This window comes from Euwallacea fornicatus, chromosome 25 (assembly GCF_040115645.1).
Source record: "Euwallacea fornicatus isolate EFF26 chromosome 25, ASM4011564v1, whole genome shotgun sequence".
In the NCBI taxonomy this organism is placed as follows: domain Eukaryota; kingdom Metazoa; phylum Arthropoda; class Insecta; order Coleoptera; family Curculionidae; genus Euwallacea; species Euwallacea fornicatus.
In genome coordinates, this window is record NC_089565.1 from 1,156,229 (window position 1) to 1,176,784 (window position 20,556).

The window sequence follows — 20,556 nt, forward strand, 5'->3', positions numbered from 1 at the left end:
CTTGTTGAATTTTTTGCCTCAATTCTTCGTGGGTATTAATTGTCCCTTTATATACAATTGCCTTTATTTTTGACCATATTGAGAAGTCCAATGGATTGAGGTCTGGACTTCTTACGGGCCATGGAAATTCACTTCCACGACTGATCTATCAATGTGGAAAAACATTGTTCAAATGTTGGCGTACTTGCAAAGAAAAATGTAAGGTTGCCCCATCTTACATCAACCACATATTTTGGCGTAAATGTAGTGGCACATCTTTGAGAAGTCCGTTAAATTGTTCTTGTAAAAAGTTTATATAGAGGAGGTCATTTAAATTGGATGGCTATTCGAAATGACCAATAAACAAGTCACCTATTACACCACACGAAATGTTTATCTTAAATTCGTGTTGAAAATGTATGTGTCGTACAGCATATAGATTCTTAGAATCCCATAAATGGCTATTTTTCTAGTTGAATATTCCACGGCGTGTGAAAGTTGTCTCATCAGTAAATAGGATTTTGCTGAAAAAATTTGGATCTTTGTTTTGTTTCTCCTGTAAAAATCGAGTAAATTTCAAGCGAGCAGGATAATTTTCAGGGAGCAAGTTTTGAAACGGTGTGAAATAATAAGGATGGAATTTTTCGTTGTGTAAAATTCTCCAGACAGGCGATTGACTCATTCTCATTGTTACACTTAACCGACGTGTATTTAAGTCTTTATTTTCAGTAATTCGTACCAAAATTTCCTCTTCCTTTTCGACCGGAATAGTTTTTCGCGCATCATTGCTTTGACTTTTAGGGCGAAAAGAGCCTGTTTCTCCCAAATGTTTGTACAAGTTTCTGAATAGCTTGTGATAGAATTGTTGTCGGTTGTAATATAATTCGAAATACCTCTGTGCTACCACACTACCGTTAAAATTCATTTGAGCAAAAACACAAATCATATCGCGCATGTCACTAAAGGAAAAATCATTATGCCTTGTCATTTTTACTTATAAATTACAATTTTTTTACTTAAAAAGAGAAACTGATAATAAAATAGTCTAATTACCTTAATAAGCTAAAATAACAAATGCTAAATAATGCGTTCACATGCAAATGAACCACAACTACCATCGTTTTTGAAGATTTGAAATAGTGGACATGAATTAGCTAATGGATAAAAATCTCGTAAACGAAGTGAAATATGGGGATTAAACAAGAATACCTTTTTTGAGAAAAAATAGACGATCTTTGATTATATTGAATAAAATTTGACCTTAGGTACACTCATAAAAAAATATGATCAATTATATCGAAGTGTTGGATTATAACTATCGCCCTCTAGGAACTACGTGAAAAATAAATAAAAATTCTTACTTCACATCTTACACAACTCCAGTATACCAATTTTGGTGTTGATGCTATGAAACACAAAAAATTAAGGAATTTTAAAATAAAAATTTAACCTTTAATACCCTATAATTCCGAAACACGCTATATTGATATAAGGTGTATTGGGTTCAATCGTGATATTTTGGTGTTCTCTATTTTGAATTTAGTCATGTCGTCATTCTCAATAAATCACCCTGTATATGTAGTACATATGAATATGTACGTAATTATATACTGGGTACCGTTTTGGCTGTTGCTTAGATTTAGTTTCTTTTCAACTAAATTAACGGCCATTTCTGTTGAGTGAGCAACAAGTTTTAAATGTTGTTCAATTAAAGATAATTAAAACTGCATCTGACGACAAAAAAATGTTCTTCCCAAATGTTTAGTATTACTTATAAAATAACGCCCTAATCAGAAACTCAAAGGTGTATAGTTTTTGTTGTGATACACTACATTTGCTTTTGTTCGCGCATATTTTAGTCAGATTCCTGATTACCGCTTTCGGCTAATATATCGGTAACGACGGAAACAAAAAGTTATGTCCAGTTTAGGATTTTTCATTAATTTTTGTGAAATATTATATGAAGAAAGTGTTCTCTAGAATGAATATGGAGAGTTAAGAATCTATCAGTATATACTTCATATCAGAGGCATAATTTATAGTACGTTTAATTGAATTTTAGTCACTCTGTAAACTCAGTCAATCGATTTTTTCTAGTCAGTAAATTAGAACTTCTTTTAAGCTCGTTGACTGCGATTATTTGTCCGCCACCAATATGTACAGAATCCAGAAAATGTGTATTATTTTCGAAAACTGTAAGAGATGGAACAAAATGTTAACTGAAAAATTTCTTGATGGTTTTCTCCATAAAAACCTAATGCTTAAGTAACATCCCATTTTGATCTTTAATTCAGACTTATATTTTTTATTTTGGCCAAACTTTTAATAGATGTTAATAAAATAATAGAGACTTCCTTAGTTTTGTTAACAATATGCCCAAGACTTCTCAAGCAGAATTTTTAAATAACTATACTCGATAGATGAAGTGCATTTGTAGCTATATGAATAAAAATAGCAACAACACACTAAAATGTGTCTGACCGGGTAGAAAATCCATTGCAGATCACCAAAAATAGTGAGAAAGATGTACAAAGAATTCCTATCGATGATCTGTGCATATTTCTGAGTGTTTCTATCGGCTCGAAATCGATTTCTCTCTCTAGTCGGACAGGGCTGTTCTTAAATGTACCATATAACTTATAATAAAATAAAATAAATTTCTACCGGGTAGCACTCACAAAAGTTTGGATTTAAGGTCGTTGAACATATGAGTTTCAAAGATTAAAGTTTTTTTTGATCACCCGTTAACACTAAAACTGCTTCGATTATATGCACTGGGTGTAAGCAAGAGTCACCTATTCCACGAAATGACATTTGGAAATGTCAGTTGACAATTGTTGACATTTCTTTTTTCAACTCAAAATGTCTCAACTTCAAAATTTTCAATTTTCATTCGTTTTGATGTTTCCAAACTCATGTCTTCAAATTTGCAAATAAAAAGATCTTCAGGTTTTAAATCGACCAGCCGAAATCGAAATTGCCTATTTTCGAGACCGTTCGTATATTAATTAAAAATTATAATTTTTTTAGAACTTTTTTCAATAAGAAAAGTTTGAGCACTAACCTAAATCTCATCTTGAAGATCTCAAGATACTGGAGAACGATTTGTAATGTTTTGATTCAGTGATTTGGTGTTTGCGTGTATGTTTTGCACTTTTTGCCAAAATTCGAATGTTTAAGTAACGAAATAAACTTTGTTTCACCACGGAAATGGATGTGGCTGCAACTCATGCCTTAGTGCTCGATGTTCTTCATCGAGCATCAAGCCAGGACCCTGTTATTTTAAAGCCTGCTGAAGAGAAGTTGCGAGAATGGGAAACTGAGCCTGGCTTCTATAGTATCCTTTGTGTAAGTACAAAATAATTGTTAAACACTATATTCCTACTTTGCTCTACAGCTGTATATTCATGTTTATATGTACAAGGCAAGCAGCTAACACAATTTTTTATTAGTTACTCCACTGAAATGCGAATGTATCCCTAACTTTTTATTATCCTTGTGTTAACAAATGAAAGATGTATCGTCACAATGTGTTAGTGAGATTGGGAGTAAAAATTGCTAAAAAATAAATAGCTAGCTGTATGTCATAAAATTGGTTTTTAACTATCATTTTGTAGCCTTACTATTTTTGAACTATTTATTTTACATTAATAGAGAAACCAAAACTTTTTACAGCATTTTAATATTCAGGGTGCAACTATATGACCTCTAGAATATTCCGCCATAAGTAAAATCCTGTAATTTATTTCTGCATTTGTAAAATGTGAATGATTCATGGTGGATTGCAATATCAGTAAAAATATCAATATCTAAAGAGATATAATGTTATACTCTTCTAATAAAAGCACACAAACTGTTTAGTCTGATATGCAGCTTACTGATGACACCTTCCAACCCCAGTCAGGTGTCAAGGTAAATGCTCAGAATCCTTACATTCACATATAAGGTGGTCATTTGTTGAACATTTTTTTGAAGAATACCCAAACCATCTTTTTTGATCATTTTCACTGAAACCAATATTTTTTATTTTATAAGGATAATGTGTAAGATGAACAAACCACTTTAATTTCACACTTTTTACTTATTGAAATTAAGAAAAATTTCTCTTGCATCTTATCTTTATAGAATACAATTTGATAGGAATGTTATAAATTTTATTTGGTTCAAGTCCCTAAAAGATTTAGTTGAAGCAACTTTTAAATAATTATTGTATAATTACATGCCATTCTTTTTCATCAATAAATATTTAGTAAAGTTTCATACAATTTTGTAAGTAGTTGTTGTTTTACATATATTATGCCACATTATACTCCATTTTTCTAGAATAGACATGTTTTTGATGTTGTTGATTGAGTAGTGTTGTAATTAACATAATTGTTAATGAGTAATTAGTAATTCTACCTTTCTATTATTAAATATTCATTCCTTAAATAACTATTACTGGAAACATATTCTTGTAAACATGTTTCTAACCAAAACAACTAGACTGACTACTATAGGGGAGGGTCAATGTGAGGTTTATACCTCAAGAATAATCTTTTAGTATTATTATTAAAAAATTATTCTTTTGATTTAAGTAACATGATTGTAATCATGATTTTGTATAATTTTGATTTTCAGGAATGTTCAAAATCTTTCTCTTATTTATTGTTTGTTTCTTTTATTTCAGAATGTAATTTCAAATCATACCCTTGATATAAATGTGAGATGGATGGCAGTGTTGTGTATGAAGAATGGTATTGATAGATATTGGAGAAAAACTGCGCCCAAGTAAGTACTAAAAAGCATTTGCTGTATGTATATTTAAATACTTTTTATTTATTCAAATTTCCTAACTTTTTGTATTCTGCTCAACATTTCACTGGAACTTTATGAAATTTACTGTCTTACCATTATTTTATACCACAAAGCAGATTATAAATTGTAAGGTTGATTTACAGAATATTAGGCACCATTTGGTAAATTTCATGACAGATTTAGAATCTTACTCAGTTTAATTACTTAGCTAACTTGCACTCTGAAATACATCTCTTAACAAACATTGGGATCAAATTTGAAAATTTTTTAAATTAGCAACTTCAACTATTTATGTGCCTTATATAAAGTGAGTCAATTTATATTAGCAAAATTTTGGTACCTGGTGAGAACCACTTGTTAAGAAAAGCATACAAATATATGTCAGAAATCTCTTAGATTGCAAGGCAGAGGTGTCAAAATTTGAGTCTTTAAAGATGACTGTGGTCCTTGGTACTATTCTAAAACTTAGAAAAAGACTTTTATTCGCGGCTCTATAAAAATATAGTAAGTTTATGTCAGTTTGTAGATATATTATCAGGGCTATTAATATTTACAACAGTGCAACAAATGTTATTTAGCATGAGATAAGTATATTCTATCACTCTTTGTTAGTAATAAAATTGCAACTAGTAATATCCCAAGGACCAGATATAATATATGTCTGCCTTTAGAATGGATCTAATGAAGTTTCTCTGTGCTTAATGGCCATCAAAGTCCTTAATAAATCTTAGAAATTAACTTTCAGGAGATTTTGAATGAAAAAAAGGTGGATAAGTATGAAAAAGGAGCTGTATCTTATGAAAAAAAATAATTCTGTTTCTTTAATTAAATATTTGAGAATTTTATTAATGTAGAATCCAATGAGTTGCTAACACTTCAAATTTCAAATTTCTGTCTTAACAACCATATAAGATATAAGGGAAAAAAAGAATTAAAATTTTTAATTTAACATCCTAAATTTGTTAAGGCTTTGAAGATTTCTTTATGCTCAAAGAATGTGAGGTTAACCCCCTTTTTTTTGGGACACATATTATAATATTTCAAGTTTGGGGTTTTTAGTGTTTATCCAAAAGTAAGTGTAGTGAATATGAACGATTTGAAGTAAATAATAGAAATATAAAATACTTTGTAACTCTTATGAAATTGAAAAAATAAAATCTTACTCATTACATAAAATTATGCATTTCCTAGTCAAATAAATAGAAATTTTGTCACTTGTTAACCAAAATACTGTTGTGCTCTGGGAACAAGACATTAAAATTTGAAAAACCATTATAATATCAAGCGAATTTCTATAGAATACGGAGACTTTATTTAATTTCAACACAACACAACAAACATTCAACGTTTCTATTGAAATTAGTTTGTAGAGAATGTATGCCGTTAAATTATGAATTTATAATTAGGCTCTATGATTTTTCACGTGTCCGGAAGATATTCCAAAAATGAAAATACCAAATTTTCATATTTTTTCCCTTTGCATTTTATTAAAATTTTTTAAAGCTTTTTGTGTAATCTATATATATATATGTAATTTTCATATGTTTTTCATTTTATTTTAGCAATATATCCGAAGCGGAGAAGTTGTGCATACGCCAGAACCTACTGAGTAACTTTATAGAACCAATTAGCCAAATAGCGGTTCAGCGAGCAGTTATAATTTCAAAAATTGCCCGTATGGATTGCCCAAAGGATTGGCCAGAAGTTTTTCCTACACTATTACAAGCGGTTGAAAGCTCCGAAACTTTAGTCCAACATAGGGCTTTGCTGACTTTGCATCATGTGGTCAAAGCAATATCGTCGAAAAGATTAGCAGGAGATAGGAGGCAGTTTGAAGAATTTACTATTCAAATTTATGGATACATTTTCGGTCTTTGGAATAGTTTGACTGATACGTTTATTCAAGGTGTTATGCAAGGAGAGAACCCTGAAATCGTGCAAATTCATTTAGAGAAAGCTCTTTTAACACTAAGAATCCTTAGAAAGCTTTCAATATTTGGGTTTTTTAAACCACATACGAGTAAGGAGTGTATGTCGTTTATGCAGATGATCTTCCCTAAGGCGAAAAGTGTGATGTTGTGTTGTTAGTATCGAATATTTAATAGGCGATTATGATGTGTCAAGTGTCAAAAAGATGTCCTATTATTTACTTATTGTCCACTGTTTACTGTACACTTGGTATATGGATAAACATCTTGACTCTTGACTCAACCAGTGCCTATTCATGTGGAATTGTTTGACACTAACTTTAGAAATTTTCAGATAAAGAAATGAAAAGTAAAGGAGTTTACCCATTGGAGACTTGTGAGAAATTTATAATACATTTAACAAAAGTACTTTTATCCATGTTGGACACCCACCCATTTTCATTCGTCGATTTAATACAACCCACCTTAGAACTGTGTTTTTATTATTTATTCACGGATGAGGGAATTGTATTTTTATTTGAAAGATTTGTTATCCAATGTTTTAATCTGATCAAAAATATTTTATTGTGTGCCGAATTCAGGTGACGTTTGATGCACGTTTAGAAGTTTCTTTATGTAAAGATTAAGTTATTTTAGAGCTGCAAAAGTACCGGAGACAACCAGAAATCAAGAGACATTACGAGCGTATAGAATCAAACAACGATTCTTCACTCCGGAAATCGTATCAGATATTTTTAGAAAGTTGGTAGGACATTATTTTATATTAACGCAAGAAGAGTTGGATGAGTGGGATTCAGATCCAGAAGCTTTTTCAAATGATGACTGTGGAGATAGTTGGAAATATAGGTTAAGGGTAAGCCATTTTCTTTACTGTTAATAAATTGAAATTGCAAAACGATATAAAAGCAAAAAATGAAACTTTCTACAATATCTCTGAGAATTCGGTTAGAGAAGGAAAATGAATTGATGGCCTGTATATGTATAGTCCGATCTCAATGACACGTAATATCTTGCATTAATAAAAGTTTAGTTTCAGTCTGTGATATAGGTAGTGAAACTTCCAAATTTCTATCTATAATAATATAATATCTCAGGTGTCTTATTTGAAATGAAAAAGTTCTGGTATCAGAGGGAAAAAGTATGATATTGACAATATTGCCTATACCATTATCCAGAAATTAGTCAATATTACGTATCCCCGTGTGCTAAATTAAGCTTCACCATTAATGAAATAATATACTCTCCACAACCGATTGGGAGAAATATTTTATAAGATCGAAGTTTTCTGAGAAAAAAAAATGTGTGAAATAAAAGTTGAAACGCCATGTATCTTACTGTTCTTTAGCATTAGTAAAAATGAGAATTTTCATTTTTGTAGCAATTTAAATAATATTTCTTATAACGATTGCTTCTAATAGATACTCTTCTTTTAAGTTTTTCTGCATTTTTTTTTTTTTAATAAGGTGGTTCCAGTCTTTTCCTTTTGCTCAGGGATTTAGTAAGAAGAACAAGTAATATTTTTTCCCGCTAATTTGAATCCGATTATCTATTTTTGATGTACGTCATTAGGAACAGTATTTGGAGTGAATATTTAAGTAGTAGACAAGTTAATATCATTTTTGGATTTACCATTAGCTGAAAAAAGTTGCGGAGGACGCAAAACATTTTGAGATTCCTTAATTTAATATATTCTCATTTCATTTTAGCCTAGTATGGATACCGTATTTGTAAGCATTTTCCACGAATTTAAGGATATTTTAACGCCTGTGATATTAGAAATGATAAGCACGACAAATGTAATGGTAGCACCCGAAGACATGCAACAGATTTTGAAAAAGGACGCAATTTATAACGCTGTAACGTTATGTACTTTTGATTTATTTGACGAGGTAGGTAATTGTCGTATTTTCAGGAACGTTTTTATTTAATAACAGATCGATTTCTAATAAACCCTTTCTTAGGTGGATTTTGATCAATGGTTTACCAACACACTATTAAATGAACTGAAAATTAAGCACAACAATTATAGAGTAATTAGAAGGAGAGTGGTGGCATTAATAGGTAGATCTGGTTGGGCTGGGATAAAAATATCGACTGAGTTAAGGCCTGCCATGTATGAGTGTGTTGTAAATTTATTACGACCGGAAGAAGATATGGTGAGTTATTATATTTTGAAATCTAACATGGTCTAACCTGAGCAAATCATTTTCAGGTCGTTCGACTAACAGCTGTCACCACTTTGAGGTACGCCGTTGACGATTTTGAGTTTAATGGAGAGCAGTATAAAGACTATATGTTTAGTGCGTTTGACTTACTATTTGGACTTCTGAAGGAAGCCAGTGAGTGTGAAACTAAGGTAAGGTTTAGTCTTTTTTTAAATTTAGAAGTAAGTAGGTGTAAATTTTAAAAGATAGTTCTCATGTATCTTTCAAGGAATGGTATTTAGTTTCCATGGCGAACTGAGATTTTTTATCATTTGGAAATATATGACTCTTATAAACTTCTATGGGAATTAAAAAATATATATTCTTGTTTTTCCTAGATGAGCGTTTTAAACGTAATGTGTTTGTCATTGGAGAGAATGGGAACAACTATCGTTCCCCATTCGGACGCCTTAGTTCAGTACTTACCTCATCTGTGGCAGGAATCTGAAGATCACAATATGCTAAGGTGTGCCATTGTATCCACTCTGGTTCAACTAGTCAAGAGCATAGGAGGGGTCCCGGAGGTAAGTAAGTTAAATCTCTATTTTATAATTTAAAAAAAAGATTTCATTTGAAAACTGCAACGTCGAAATTTGTAGTTATTCGTATTTTCCTTAACAGGTTGAATAGTTTTTAAACAGTAAGCCTTACAAACCAATTATGAATGAGACTGTTAAATTAAAATTTTTCAATTTCCTTACCTCTTACTATTGATTCTTACATTACTATATATACTATTGACTGACAATAAGAATCTTTAGTTTGCGCAAATAAAATTTTGTGGGTTTTTTTGCATGGAAATTTCTTGTCACATGTTGGTGTTATAAGTGAGAATATTGCATAGGAATTAACTCAGTTCCTGCTTCCCATCATCCAAATGGGAACAAACACAAATGAAGGTGCCATCGTCTATCTTTTAGAAGATGCTTTGGATCTCTGGTTGGCAGTACTGGAGTACTCCCCTTCCATGACAAACGAACTTATGCAGTTGTTCAACAATATGCCGATTTTATTAGGTAAAATCCCTTAATACAAGGTATGATTACTGGTGAACAATTACAGATGTATTATAGAATATTCAACGGAAACATTTAGAAGTTGTCTTTACATATGCCTCGTTCATCTACTGTTGGCACCCGAATGGGTAATGCGCAGTCAGGGACACCAATTAATTACTACTTGCGCAAGCATGATGGGAGACTTGAAGAACGAAGGAGTAATTATGTTAATGCGATTGGTCGACAGCTTTATTAAGGCATTACCGCTGCTGGGAAGCGAGACTGTGATGCCAATACTGCCCAAGATTTTCGAGTGAGTATATTAATGTATTCGTCTGTAATCTTCGTTGTTGTTATCGTTCTCATGACTATAGTTATATTAAAGAAAATACTAGCTAGTGCACTAGAAATCACCTAGAGTGCCTTTAAATCTACCTCGAAAAAAGCCATTTAGTCGGTCAACAGATTAAGGTAGATAGGGCTTCTTTTTAATTTTGATTGGTGAGAGCATAATTTAAGGGAATCTTTAAAGCAATTTGTTAAATTGGTGATGTCGGTACAAGGTTGTCAGTTAAACTTTAATTTCGTACGGGTTATCTCCAGGGAGAAATAGAGATAATATTGATACATATTAAATATTAAAGATATTCATAATAGCAAATAGTTTTTAGCAGATTTCGGTACGTTAAATATAAAGCTTCACAGTTTTATGTTACCTGTATCTAGGAAACGATGTGATTACGTACCTATGTTCATATGAACTTTCCTTCATGAAATAATCTGTGGAATCATTCCCAGAAATATTAGCAGTGAATTACGGAAGATTCTGCATAATAAATGTGTATTTTTATGGTTAATCCGGATGCTTTCACTAAAAAGTGAGATTCTAAAATTTGAACTGCAAATTTCTACTACGGTCAAATAATTTGCGGTCAATATTGACTATACTCTGCTTGACCTCGACACTTAAGAAATTGGGTTTTCAGGCGAATTTATGTGGGCGAGGATTATTCATTAGTAATGGCGATGTGCCTATGTATTCTGGCTAGAGTATTGTTGAGTTCACATGAAATTTTCACGAGAGTGATACAAGAGGTTGCCCGGGAGAAAAATCAGAATGAGCAGTCGACGCTGGATGTTATCTTGGAGAGGTGGTTGAACAAAATGACGTACGTGGCGCAGTTGGATCAAAGAAAGTTATTGGGTAGGTCCATTTTTCTTTTATTGCATGTTTTCGATTTCGATATAGATTCGACTCTTGCCCAATAATATTTGCATTAAATCTAGCATAACGGTTTTTCGATATCAGGTATCAATGCTAACGATGAGAAAGTTTCTGACGGCATTTCATCAACTTTCAAATAGAAAAAAAACAAGATTGTGTGCAATCCGGTGGCACGTGTTTCTACTTTTTGGTTTCATCAGGCATATCTGCAGAAAAGTAGATACATACGCACATGCGGAAGCAGCTTAGAAAGGATTAAAAAAGAACTTGAAAACTACAGACTACATCACTTATTCTATCAATTGAATGCTTATAAAATTTTGCGTAAATACCATGACCGTTTTCTTAACTTGTCCAATAATCTGCGCAAACAATTTCTAGTATGAAATGAACGCTAAAGATTTTACTCCAAGTTTAAAAACTCAAAGACATATCTAAATGCCGTTTGTGGTGACTTCGAACTGTAAGGTTGGAAAACGTATCCGAGGCATACACTATCGCTCAAAAGTATCTAGAAATCCTTGTTGTCGTATTGTTTAAATAAAAATATAGTATAAATATTCTCTTTGAATACCTTTAATTACTTCTCTCCAACATATTATTTTTACACAAAAATATAGCAATTAATGTTAACCTTAAAACATTATTTAAATGAAACCGTTATGGGATAAAAAAAAATTCAAGTGTAACAACAATTTAAAATGATTCGGAAGGAAAACTTGAATTTGTTTTTGTTATTGTTATTCCAGATAGTAATAATAAGGTTGCGCAGTTGACTATTTGGCATAATACATTAAAATTGAAGTTAGTATTTTTAAGTTTTTTTAGTAATAAGGTCGTGTGTGACATAAAGTGGTGAAAAATTAAAAATAATGTGCAAGAAGGAGACAACAAGACGTCAAAATGCTTGCGCTTATAGTGACTTGAAAAATATCTAATAACAGTTACAATAAAATGTAATTTTAGCGATTTGCAATAACTTCGTCAATTTAGTTTATTATTAATCTGACTATTATGATCATTGTTATATTGTCAACACAGGTAATTCTTATATTCCTTTCATATTATGTTTCGAGTTTATTGTTTTAGCTAGCTCTATACTGCACGTTTGCAGGGAAGAAGTTTGATATAAAATACATTGAAATGATTAGCTTAGTCCTTGTTGTGTTGACTAGATTTTCCTGTAGGTATTGCCCTGACCAATGTTCTAACAACCCAGTCAGCGGCAATTCTCCAGCGATTCAAACCTATCATGGTCAATATCCTTGAAACTCTAAACGACATTACCAAAACTGAAGAGGACGGCACCACTATAGACTCTCTAGTGCTTGTGGAAGGCCAGAGCCCAAGTCAATTTGACGAAGAAGGACACTATTACGAAACTGATCATGACTGTAGAAAGAAACAACTTATACTGAACGATCCTGTCCATAATATAGTTTTGAAAGATTATTTACAATCACAGGTTAGTATTTTACTTTGTAAAGTTGCAGTGAAATATAATTTTTTCCTCGGCCAGTATAGAAAATATATAAATTTGCTTTCCTTATTTATGGAAGAAGACAGGAAAGAGCACTTTTACTGAATAAGGAACGAAAGTATTTTCGTCCTTACGCATAATAAATACATTACACTTGATTAAAATACACGCCATGAAATCTATATTTTACATTGAAGAATATTACTTGTAGAAAAAGTTAATTTCAAATGTTTGAAGGAAAATGCATTCTACTCAAATCTTTATTTGTGAGAATAAGAGTAGCACTTTTCTACCGTGTATAAATACCTAATTTGTGACCTTTTTTTCAGCTATCAATCCTTCGAAACCAACTGGGTCCTTCGTATCAGGAACTAATAAACAGTCTTGATGTAGACGTGTTGTCTCAATTAAAAGAATATGTGACTTTCTAACCAAAGACTCGCTAGAAATTAGGCTTGCGATAATTTATGCCAAAAGTTATCAAATTCCACTATAATTGCGTTAAAAAAAGATTATTTTGCAACCGATCTAGTTTTGTTACGAAAGACATTCATTTCTTTTTTGGCTATTTTATATACTTGCAGGGTGTTCTTTGAAGCTCTTGAACTTCGGAATATTCGACTTAAAAGATGGGTTAAATTTTGTTAGAAAGTTGTCGTTTAGGAGTTCGTTACGGTTGAAAGTAATAATATGCGGAGCACTTTAACTGCAAGCTAATTCCCAAAAAAGACGAAATAGAGCTCGGGTATTGTTCAAATTCTTGGTTTCTATGGAAAATAGTTTAATGCATTTTATTCTAATTCATTTACCTTGCAACTTTTCACTATTTCGGAGGCAACTGTCGTGTAGACAATTTAAAAAGGCATCCTGTATCTATTTCTCGAACAATGCGTTGAGTCTATTTTATGATTTTTGTGTGTATTAAAATAATATAATCAAAAACCTTTTTTTTGAAATTCAAAGCTTCTTCCATGTTGGACATTTATCGTTAGCTCTTACGCATGCTTGCTTTTGTAAAATTATTTTATATTTTATTACATAATGTAAAAATGGATTTTAAAATTAATAAACTGTTACATTTGCCAGCTTGCCTTTATTCGTCTTAAACCTAAATTTATAAAATGCTGTTAAATATAACTGCAACCTAATTGATCAGTTTCCTTTTTTCATTAGTATGATGTTAAAATTAACAGCACATTAATAATTTAGTCCTTAGGTTAACACCCAGGAGATGTGATATTGCAATTTAATTAAATTTCCTGTAAACTTAGAATTTAAAAAGGTTTACTTGCAAGTGTACATTCACTCAAATGAGCCCCTTTAGGCGAAGCCAAAACCGAGGCGTCCTCTAAACTCCCAACGCTTTGTCTTAGTTTCTCCGACTTCCATTAGATCTATTGGTGTTTTTCAAAGAAATTTCACCTCTAGTAACTAGTTGTGCAAATGAGAGAGGCTTCGTATAAGGTTTTATATGCCTCTGACAAGACCACCGAAGTGGGTTACGAAGCTAATGATTGACGTGGGCTGAGCTAGTCGAGTATTACCAGACGCCTTTACCATTTCAGAATTTTTATTAATATAAGTTATAGTGAAGGATTAATAGTGTTTTTTTAAATTTATATTTCGGTTTTTTTGCTCGATATTTATTAAAATTTCCATAGCCGCATAGCTAAATTGATATCAACGTATACATCGAAGTGAAAATGTCAACCGGGTTAACTCCGCCCAATTCAACCTCTAGCCTCTCAACTCATTTGTTGATATTTGTTAAAGGCATATTACAACTTATTCCGTCCTTTTTCCACTTGGACTATTCCCATGGTTCGACATGAACTTATGATATCTGTATTCACATACAGGGTGATAATTTGAAAACGGACAGTATTTGATATTTTTTATACCCTTATAAAATTCTAGATACATGCCTCCGTTTTTTTTGTGAAACAATTTTTGTTTAGCAAAATTTATATAATTTACTTCACTATTCGACGAAATGCTTAAAATCGTTTCCACATTTCATATTGTTTTTATATACCTGAGCCATTTGAAATAAAGGATTAATTTTTGTTTTATATATGATCTCTTTATATTTAACAAAAGAGATAAAGCATAAGTAAGTTGTCGCATATCAAAATTTTTAACATATGTAAATTTAGCATAGCGCGTTTCCCAATTGTATCCCACACAGTAACAATAATTTATTGTTCAGATTTCTTCACAATGAAGGATTAAACACGATGACGTCACTGACGTAACTTGACTTTTAACACACATCACTTCAAACTCGAACTACTCTAAAGATTCTTGTGAATTTCAGTTAACCGTTACCGGAATCACGTGCAATAAGAAAATGCTTTTTTGCATCCAGTCTTGAACCTTACTTATGGATAAAAATATTTATAAGGCAGAAATTTTAATAGTTTATCTCTTACTTAAATAAAACCCTCTTACAGTGGTGGAAAAGTGTTTGAATATGGAAAAACGCGCAGAAGGAGATATATTACGTTTGGACACGAAAGATCTTGAAGAAGCTGTATTGGTAAAAACAACAGACACATCTTTGCTAAAAGAAAAAGTAGTCGGGTATGACTGGTCTAAAGGAATAAACTACGATAAGCTTCTGGAAAGTTATTTACACACTGGGTTTCAAGCCACCAATTTTGGCCTAGCTGTCGAAGAAGTAAAAAAAATGCTGCATTGTCGTAAACTTTCAATTTCACCAGATAAATACATTGATGCTGAAGATGAATTTACAATGGTGCAAAACAGCTGCACTATTTTCTTGGGTTATACTTCCAATTTAGTTTCTTGTGGTCTTAGAGAAACTATAAGATTTCTAGTTCAAAATAAGTTGGTAGGTGTTACAAATAAGTTGAACTTTGTTTTAATTTGAAAATTGGCATATGTAAGTTGAGTAAGTATCTTTTAGGTAGATTGCATAGTAACCACAGCTGGAGGTATTGAGGAAGATTTTATTAAATGTTTCTGCCCTACATATCTGGGAAGTTTTAATTTAGATGGTAAATCTTTGAGGGAAAAAGGCTTAAACCGAATAGGTAACCTTCTTGTACCAAATGACAATTACTGTAGCTTTGAAAACTGGATTATCCCAATTTTTGATAGGATGCTTGAAGAGCAAAATACAAATAGTGTTTTGTGGACACCTAGTAAAGTAATTAGTAGGTTAGGCAAAGAAATTGACCATGAAGAGAGTATTTACTATTGGGCAAACAAAAACAAAATTCCAGTTTTTTGTCCTGCTTTAACAGATGGAAGTATTGGAGACATGATGTTTTTACACTCTTTTAGAAACCCTGGTCTGGTTGTAGACATTGTACAAGGTATGTTCTAAGATTGGTTTTTCACTGTCATGCTAAACTATATCTGAAGGAACATATAGTCAAGATAAACATCAGTTAAAGTAGCTTAGTGCATTGCAGAGGTATTTTATATGCCTGTTCTTATTTTAAATGTTGTTAAAACTTTAACTTCAGTTTGACAATTGTTATTTATTAACAAACAGCTGTCATTCCTTGACTGGACATTAAAGAATCAGTAGTTAAGTTTTTTTAATATTTTAAGGGTTAAATTATTCAAGCCGGCTATAAAATGACACTTTCAAAATTTGCTATTATTTTCAGACTATCCATGTTTGTACACCTCAAAAATAAAATCAGGTTCTCTGCATTATGTCAAATTTTGCTTTAATATAAATATAATTATGCTTATATATTAAAATTAATATACCTATACTGACATGCAACATATGATATCATGGTATCACAAGTTGCAGTTATCTCAGTTTAAGGAAATCGATGTCTGGAGCTGACAAAATAGTTATTAAACAGCATCTTATTTTACAATTACCATGTGGCATCTCGCTAAATGTCTAACCATTCCACAGTGAAATTATCATTGATGAAATGTTGAAATATTATTTTATATTTGGATTAAATGCATTTTCTGCAAATAATGGAGAGTAAATCTAAAACAAATAGTCTAAATTATCCAAATACATTTTGCTACATTTGTGGTGGCGTTCTTTTGCAATGTTGAACTGAAAAAAATTGTGAATTTGTGTAGGAACTTTGTGTGCATTTTTTGACCCAAATTATAAGAACTTAATTATTTGTGTTATTAACTTTAATTTCAATGTGGTTTCCATGAACATCTAGAATCTGATGAATATGTTGGCTTTATTTCAACGTCTTTGTGAAATTTAATTTTCATTTAAATTGGACAGTACATTTTTAATTTGGTTCTAAATAGATATCCATTATAATAATATTTTAGATCTAAGGAGACTTAATCTTATGGCAATGAATGCAATAAACAGCGGCATAATAATCCTTGGTGGAGGTGTAATAAAACATCACATTGCCAATGCTAATTTAATGGTAAGTTCCTTTGCTTTCATTTTACTTGAATGGAAAGTTATAAAAGCTTATTTTAGATTAGTGAGTATCTAGTACAATATTAAAGACTATTTTATAACTTCCAAACTTTTTGAAAATGAAAACGTTTAACTGTTTCTGAATCTTTCATACTTGCTTATCATCTATAAACGGTCATACTTAATAAGTCAAGAAATAAGCAATGGCGGCTCGTGGTCATCGTGACTTGTGACTGGTGGAAAAATAAAAATGAAATATATATGTTGTTTTACAAGACAATCAATTCATCGCATAAATTCCTGAACACTACTAATCTAAAAATAAACATGAATATAGCGATAACTATTACGGGAAAACTTTCTGTGTTCCTTTAAAAGACATGAGATTAATACATGATAAATTAATTAAAAATATATTTTTCGGATAAGAAGCAATGTGTTAGAAATTGTCTTTCAAATCTAACAGGTAACATATTTTTAGGAACTGAAAAACAAAAAATCGAGTATGCCAATGGATAGAAGAAACTATGAGTAATTATTTTCCGTCTTTTGATAACGTAAATAATAGTTTAAATAAAACGAATGATCGAAAATGGTAAATTTTCAAAAAACTCCGGTATTACGGAAATAAATAAAGATCAATGGATTCTCTTTGAAGTAAAAGACTAAGCCGAAAAACGGAAAAAAAGGATGTTATTTTTATTCTATTATCTTTTTCTCTGTATCTGTATATGAAATAACGAAAAAATACAACCCCGTAAGAAGAGAACATCTGATTGGTTTAATTAAAAAAAAAGTGGTCCTTCATTAATATCACAGTTGGGTTATTTTTCATTTTTATTTTATTTATTTGTAAACAATTTACGAATTTCTTAAAGATTTTGATGTGCATATCTCAAATAAACACTCGAATTTGATTCTTCCTCTAAATTGGATAAATATCGCGATACATTTCACTTATTTTTTGTTTTTGCAGAGAAATGGCGCTGATTTCGCCGTTTATATAAACACCGGATCGGAATTTGACGGTAGTGATTCAGGAGCTAGACCTGACGAGGCCAAATCCTGGGGAAAGATAAAAAAGGACGCTACGTCTGTTAAAATTTATGCAGAAGCTTCACTGATTTTTCCATTGCTGGTGGCTCAGACGTTTGCCAAAGAGATACACGGAATTGAAGATGGTACAAAAGGTAATTTGGAAGAAAAGAAATAAAATTTTATGTACCTATATTATGTGGCGATTTTATTTCATAGAATTGAAAGTACTCATAGTTGTGACCACATAATGTTAATTCAATTAATTATATAACTTTTGATTCGATACATTGTAAGCAGTTTGAACTATCATTGAATTTTGTACAGTAATACAGAAATACTTTTGATTTGAAACCTGTTATAGAAATCATGCGATTATTTATTATTATTTCTTTTGATATTGTAAAACGTGGTATTTCGGTGATGAGAATGTCACATTTTTCGGCAAGAAGTTACGGCCGGATATCAATTATGGAAGTGTTACGTTTGTGCCTATCTTTTAAAAAATAAAGGCTTTGTCTTGTTTTTGCACGAAGACGTGTTGCAGTGGTTTAATATCTGCCGATTTGAGCATTATAAAACTGTCTAGGCATTAGAGAATTAACGCGGACGTTTTGATAAATATATAGGGTGGCAATTTGAAATTTTCCTATTTTTATTATCTCGAAACAGGATAGAGTTTTTTTTATCACTGGAACACGTCAATTTCGTTATTGGGGGAGAATAATTTTTATGTAGAATTTGCTGCGCTACTTTCCACCTTTTCTCCTCAAATCCGTCCTAACAAATATCTTAAATGGCAAAGGAGGTCAAATAATACATTATTTTAGAGGGTTTTTCATTTACCACATTTTGGCACCTTATTTGTCACATTTGATTGTCGCATTATCAAGTTAGGCATTTTTGACCATTTTAAAATAATTTTTCTTTATATGTTTTAATAGTATTGAAACTAAGATCTTTTTAAATGCAGACGTGTTTTATGATTAGACATTTATTGTAATAAATTAACTTACTAAACAATTCTTAAAGAAAGTTTGGGAATCTTTGAAACAGAGTTTTGAATTAATTTCGGCTTGAAGCAGTAGCGTACACAGTTGAAATCTGTGACACAAAAAAATCATTATCACATAATTCATTTAAGAAATTCAACATTAATTTCTGAAATGAAAGAATGAAAAGAATTCAATTTTATTTTTTGAAAGGAAGTCTTTAAAACAGATAGAGCTTTTGATTAATTTTGACTTGAAGTAGAGTCGTACACAGTTGAGAGTTGAAACAATAAAACAATTTTTTTTATCTTCAAAATAGCTTAAGTTACGATATCATTCTTTGGCGGCATCCAAAGATAGTTTTAGGTAATTTCCAGAAGAGTCTAAATGGCCACTAATTTAGATTTTCAACTAAAATTTTAATTACGCCGTTCTCATTGACAGGACAACTTAAGTGTAAACTACAAAAATTACAATCAGAACTCACCCTCGAGAATCATAAGTGTGAGCCAAAATCATGTCAGCAACGTCCACTTTCATTTATAACCTTGCCCACAAATTTCCATGCTTAGTTCATATATTTGCAATGTAACCATTTGTTAGAAAAATAATATAATGTTAAATCTAGGAGTGATTAGTATCTTAAGATGTGAGGTTTGAAATAAATTAGTTTTCATTGGATTTGTTATTTGCTAATGTACCAGAATCAGTCATTTTATATTGGAACTTCTGGTGTGCCAATACTTTTGTCCCTCACTGTAGGTCTTTGAAAGACATACTTTGTGTTGTTCAAAGATTATTGTTACTCACTGTACATTCAGTCAATACTATGAGTAGCAAAGTCGGTATCACACATTAATATAAATAAACAAAGTAGTTGCTCTAGCTATGAACAATTTTGTTTAGAACTGAAGAACTTTTATTTTTAAAAAGAACTTTATTCCTTTTAAACGATTACAAAATGCTTTTAGGTTGGTGAACTAACATCTAAGTCGACTTATTAACTAAACTGCGTATTAGAGATTCCTGATTTTTATAATAACATTCTGCTGATCCAGCGTCTGGACCGATATTTGTTATTGTCGCATATATGCGCAGTTGCTCATTTAATACGTTATAAGGGTAAATAGTTACCCCCCGAAAAACCCTACGAAAAACAGAACAATCAGAAAAAGACCTTGAACAAAATGTATTGAAAAGACATTTGCACCTTTACAATGTTCCGACTAACAAGAAATATATTTCATTGATTAAAAAAAAAAAATTGGAGAATGCTCATTTTCAATTTTTCATTAGCCGCTTTGCATATGAGCAGTAGTGTATCTACAAGTTAACGTTACGGTTAAATTAAACGAATGGAATAAACGTTGTGTTTATTTTATTTCCGTTGATGTTAACGAATTGAACCCTCTCGTTTGCATTGATATCGCCACCGCTGCAATACACGGAAAATGCACAATATTGTTTAATATAGGACAAACTAGACAAGCTAGGGAGTGTGCAGTCCCAGTGTAAAAATGTTAGA

At 31.4% G+C, this 20,556-nt stretch overlaps 2 protein-coding genes across 2 annotated transcripts; both read left to right on the forward strand.

The window, feature by feature from the left end:
• Positions 1-2,846: 2,846 nt before the first annotated feature.
• Impbeta11 (importin beta11) lies at positions 2,847-13,696 on the forward strand. The gene is made up of 14 exons (XM_066296506.1): positions 2,847-3,327; positions 4,649-4,749; positions 6,339-6,859; positions 7,039-7,285; positions 7,341-7,557; positions 8,411-8,593; positions 8,666-8,860; positions 8,917-9,060; positions 9,247-9,432; positions 9,753-9,924; positions 9,982-10,219; positions 10,893-11,110; positions 12,319-12,596; positions 12,941-13,696. The coding sequence occupies exons 1-14, from the start codon at positions 3,190-3,192 to the stop codon at positions 13,040-13,042; spliced, it is 2,940 nt and encodes a 979-aa protein (XP_066152603.1). The 5' UTR covers positions 2,847-3,189; the 3' UTR covers positions 13,043-13,696.
• Positions 13,697-14,931: 1,235 nt separating this feature from the next.
• Positions 14,932-19,712, forward strand: Dhps (Deoxyhypusine synthase). The gene is made up of 4 exons (XM_066296532.1): positions 14,932-15,465; positions 15,541-15,952; positions 16,905-17,008; positions 17,981-19,712. Exons 1-4 carry the CDS (start codon positions 15,085-15,087, stop codon positions 18,215-18,217), a joined length of 1,134 nt encoding a protein of 377 aa, XP_066152629.1. The 5' UTR covers positions 14,932-15,084; the 3' UTR covers positions 18,218-19,712.
• The last annotated feature ends 844 nt before the right edge of the window (positions 19,713-20,556 follow it).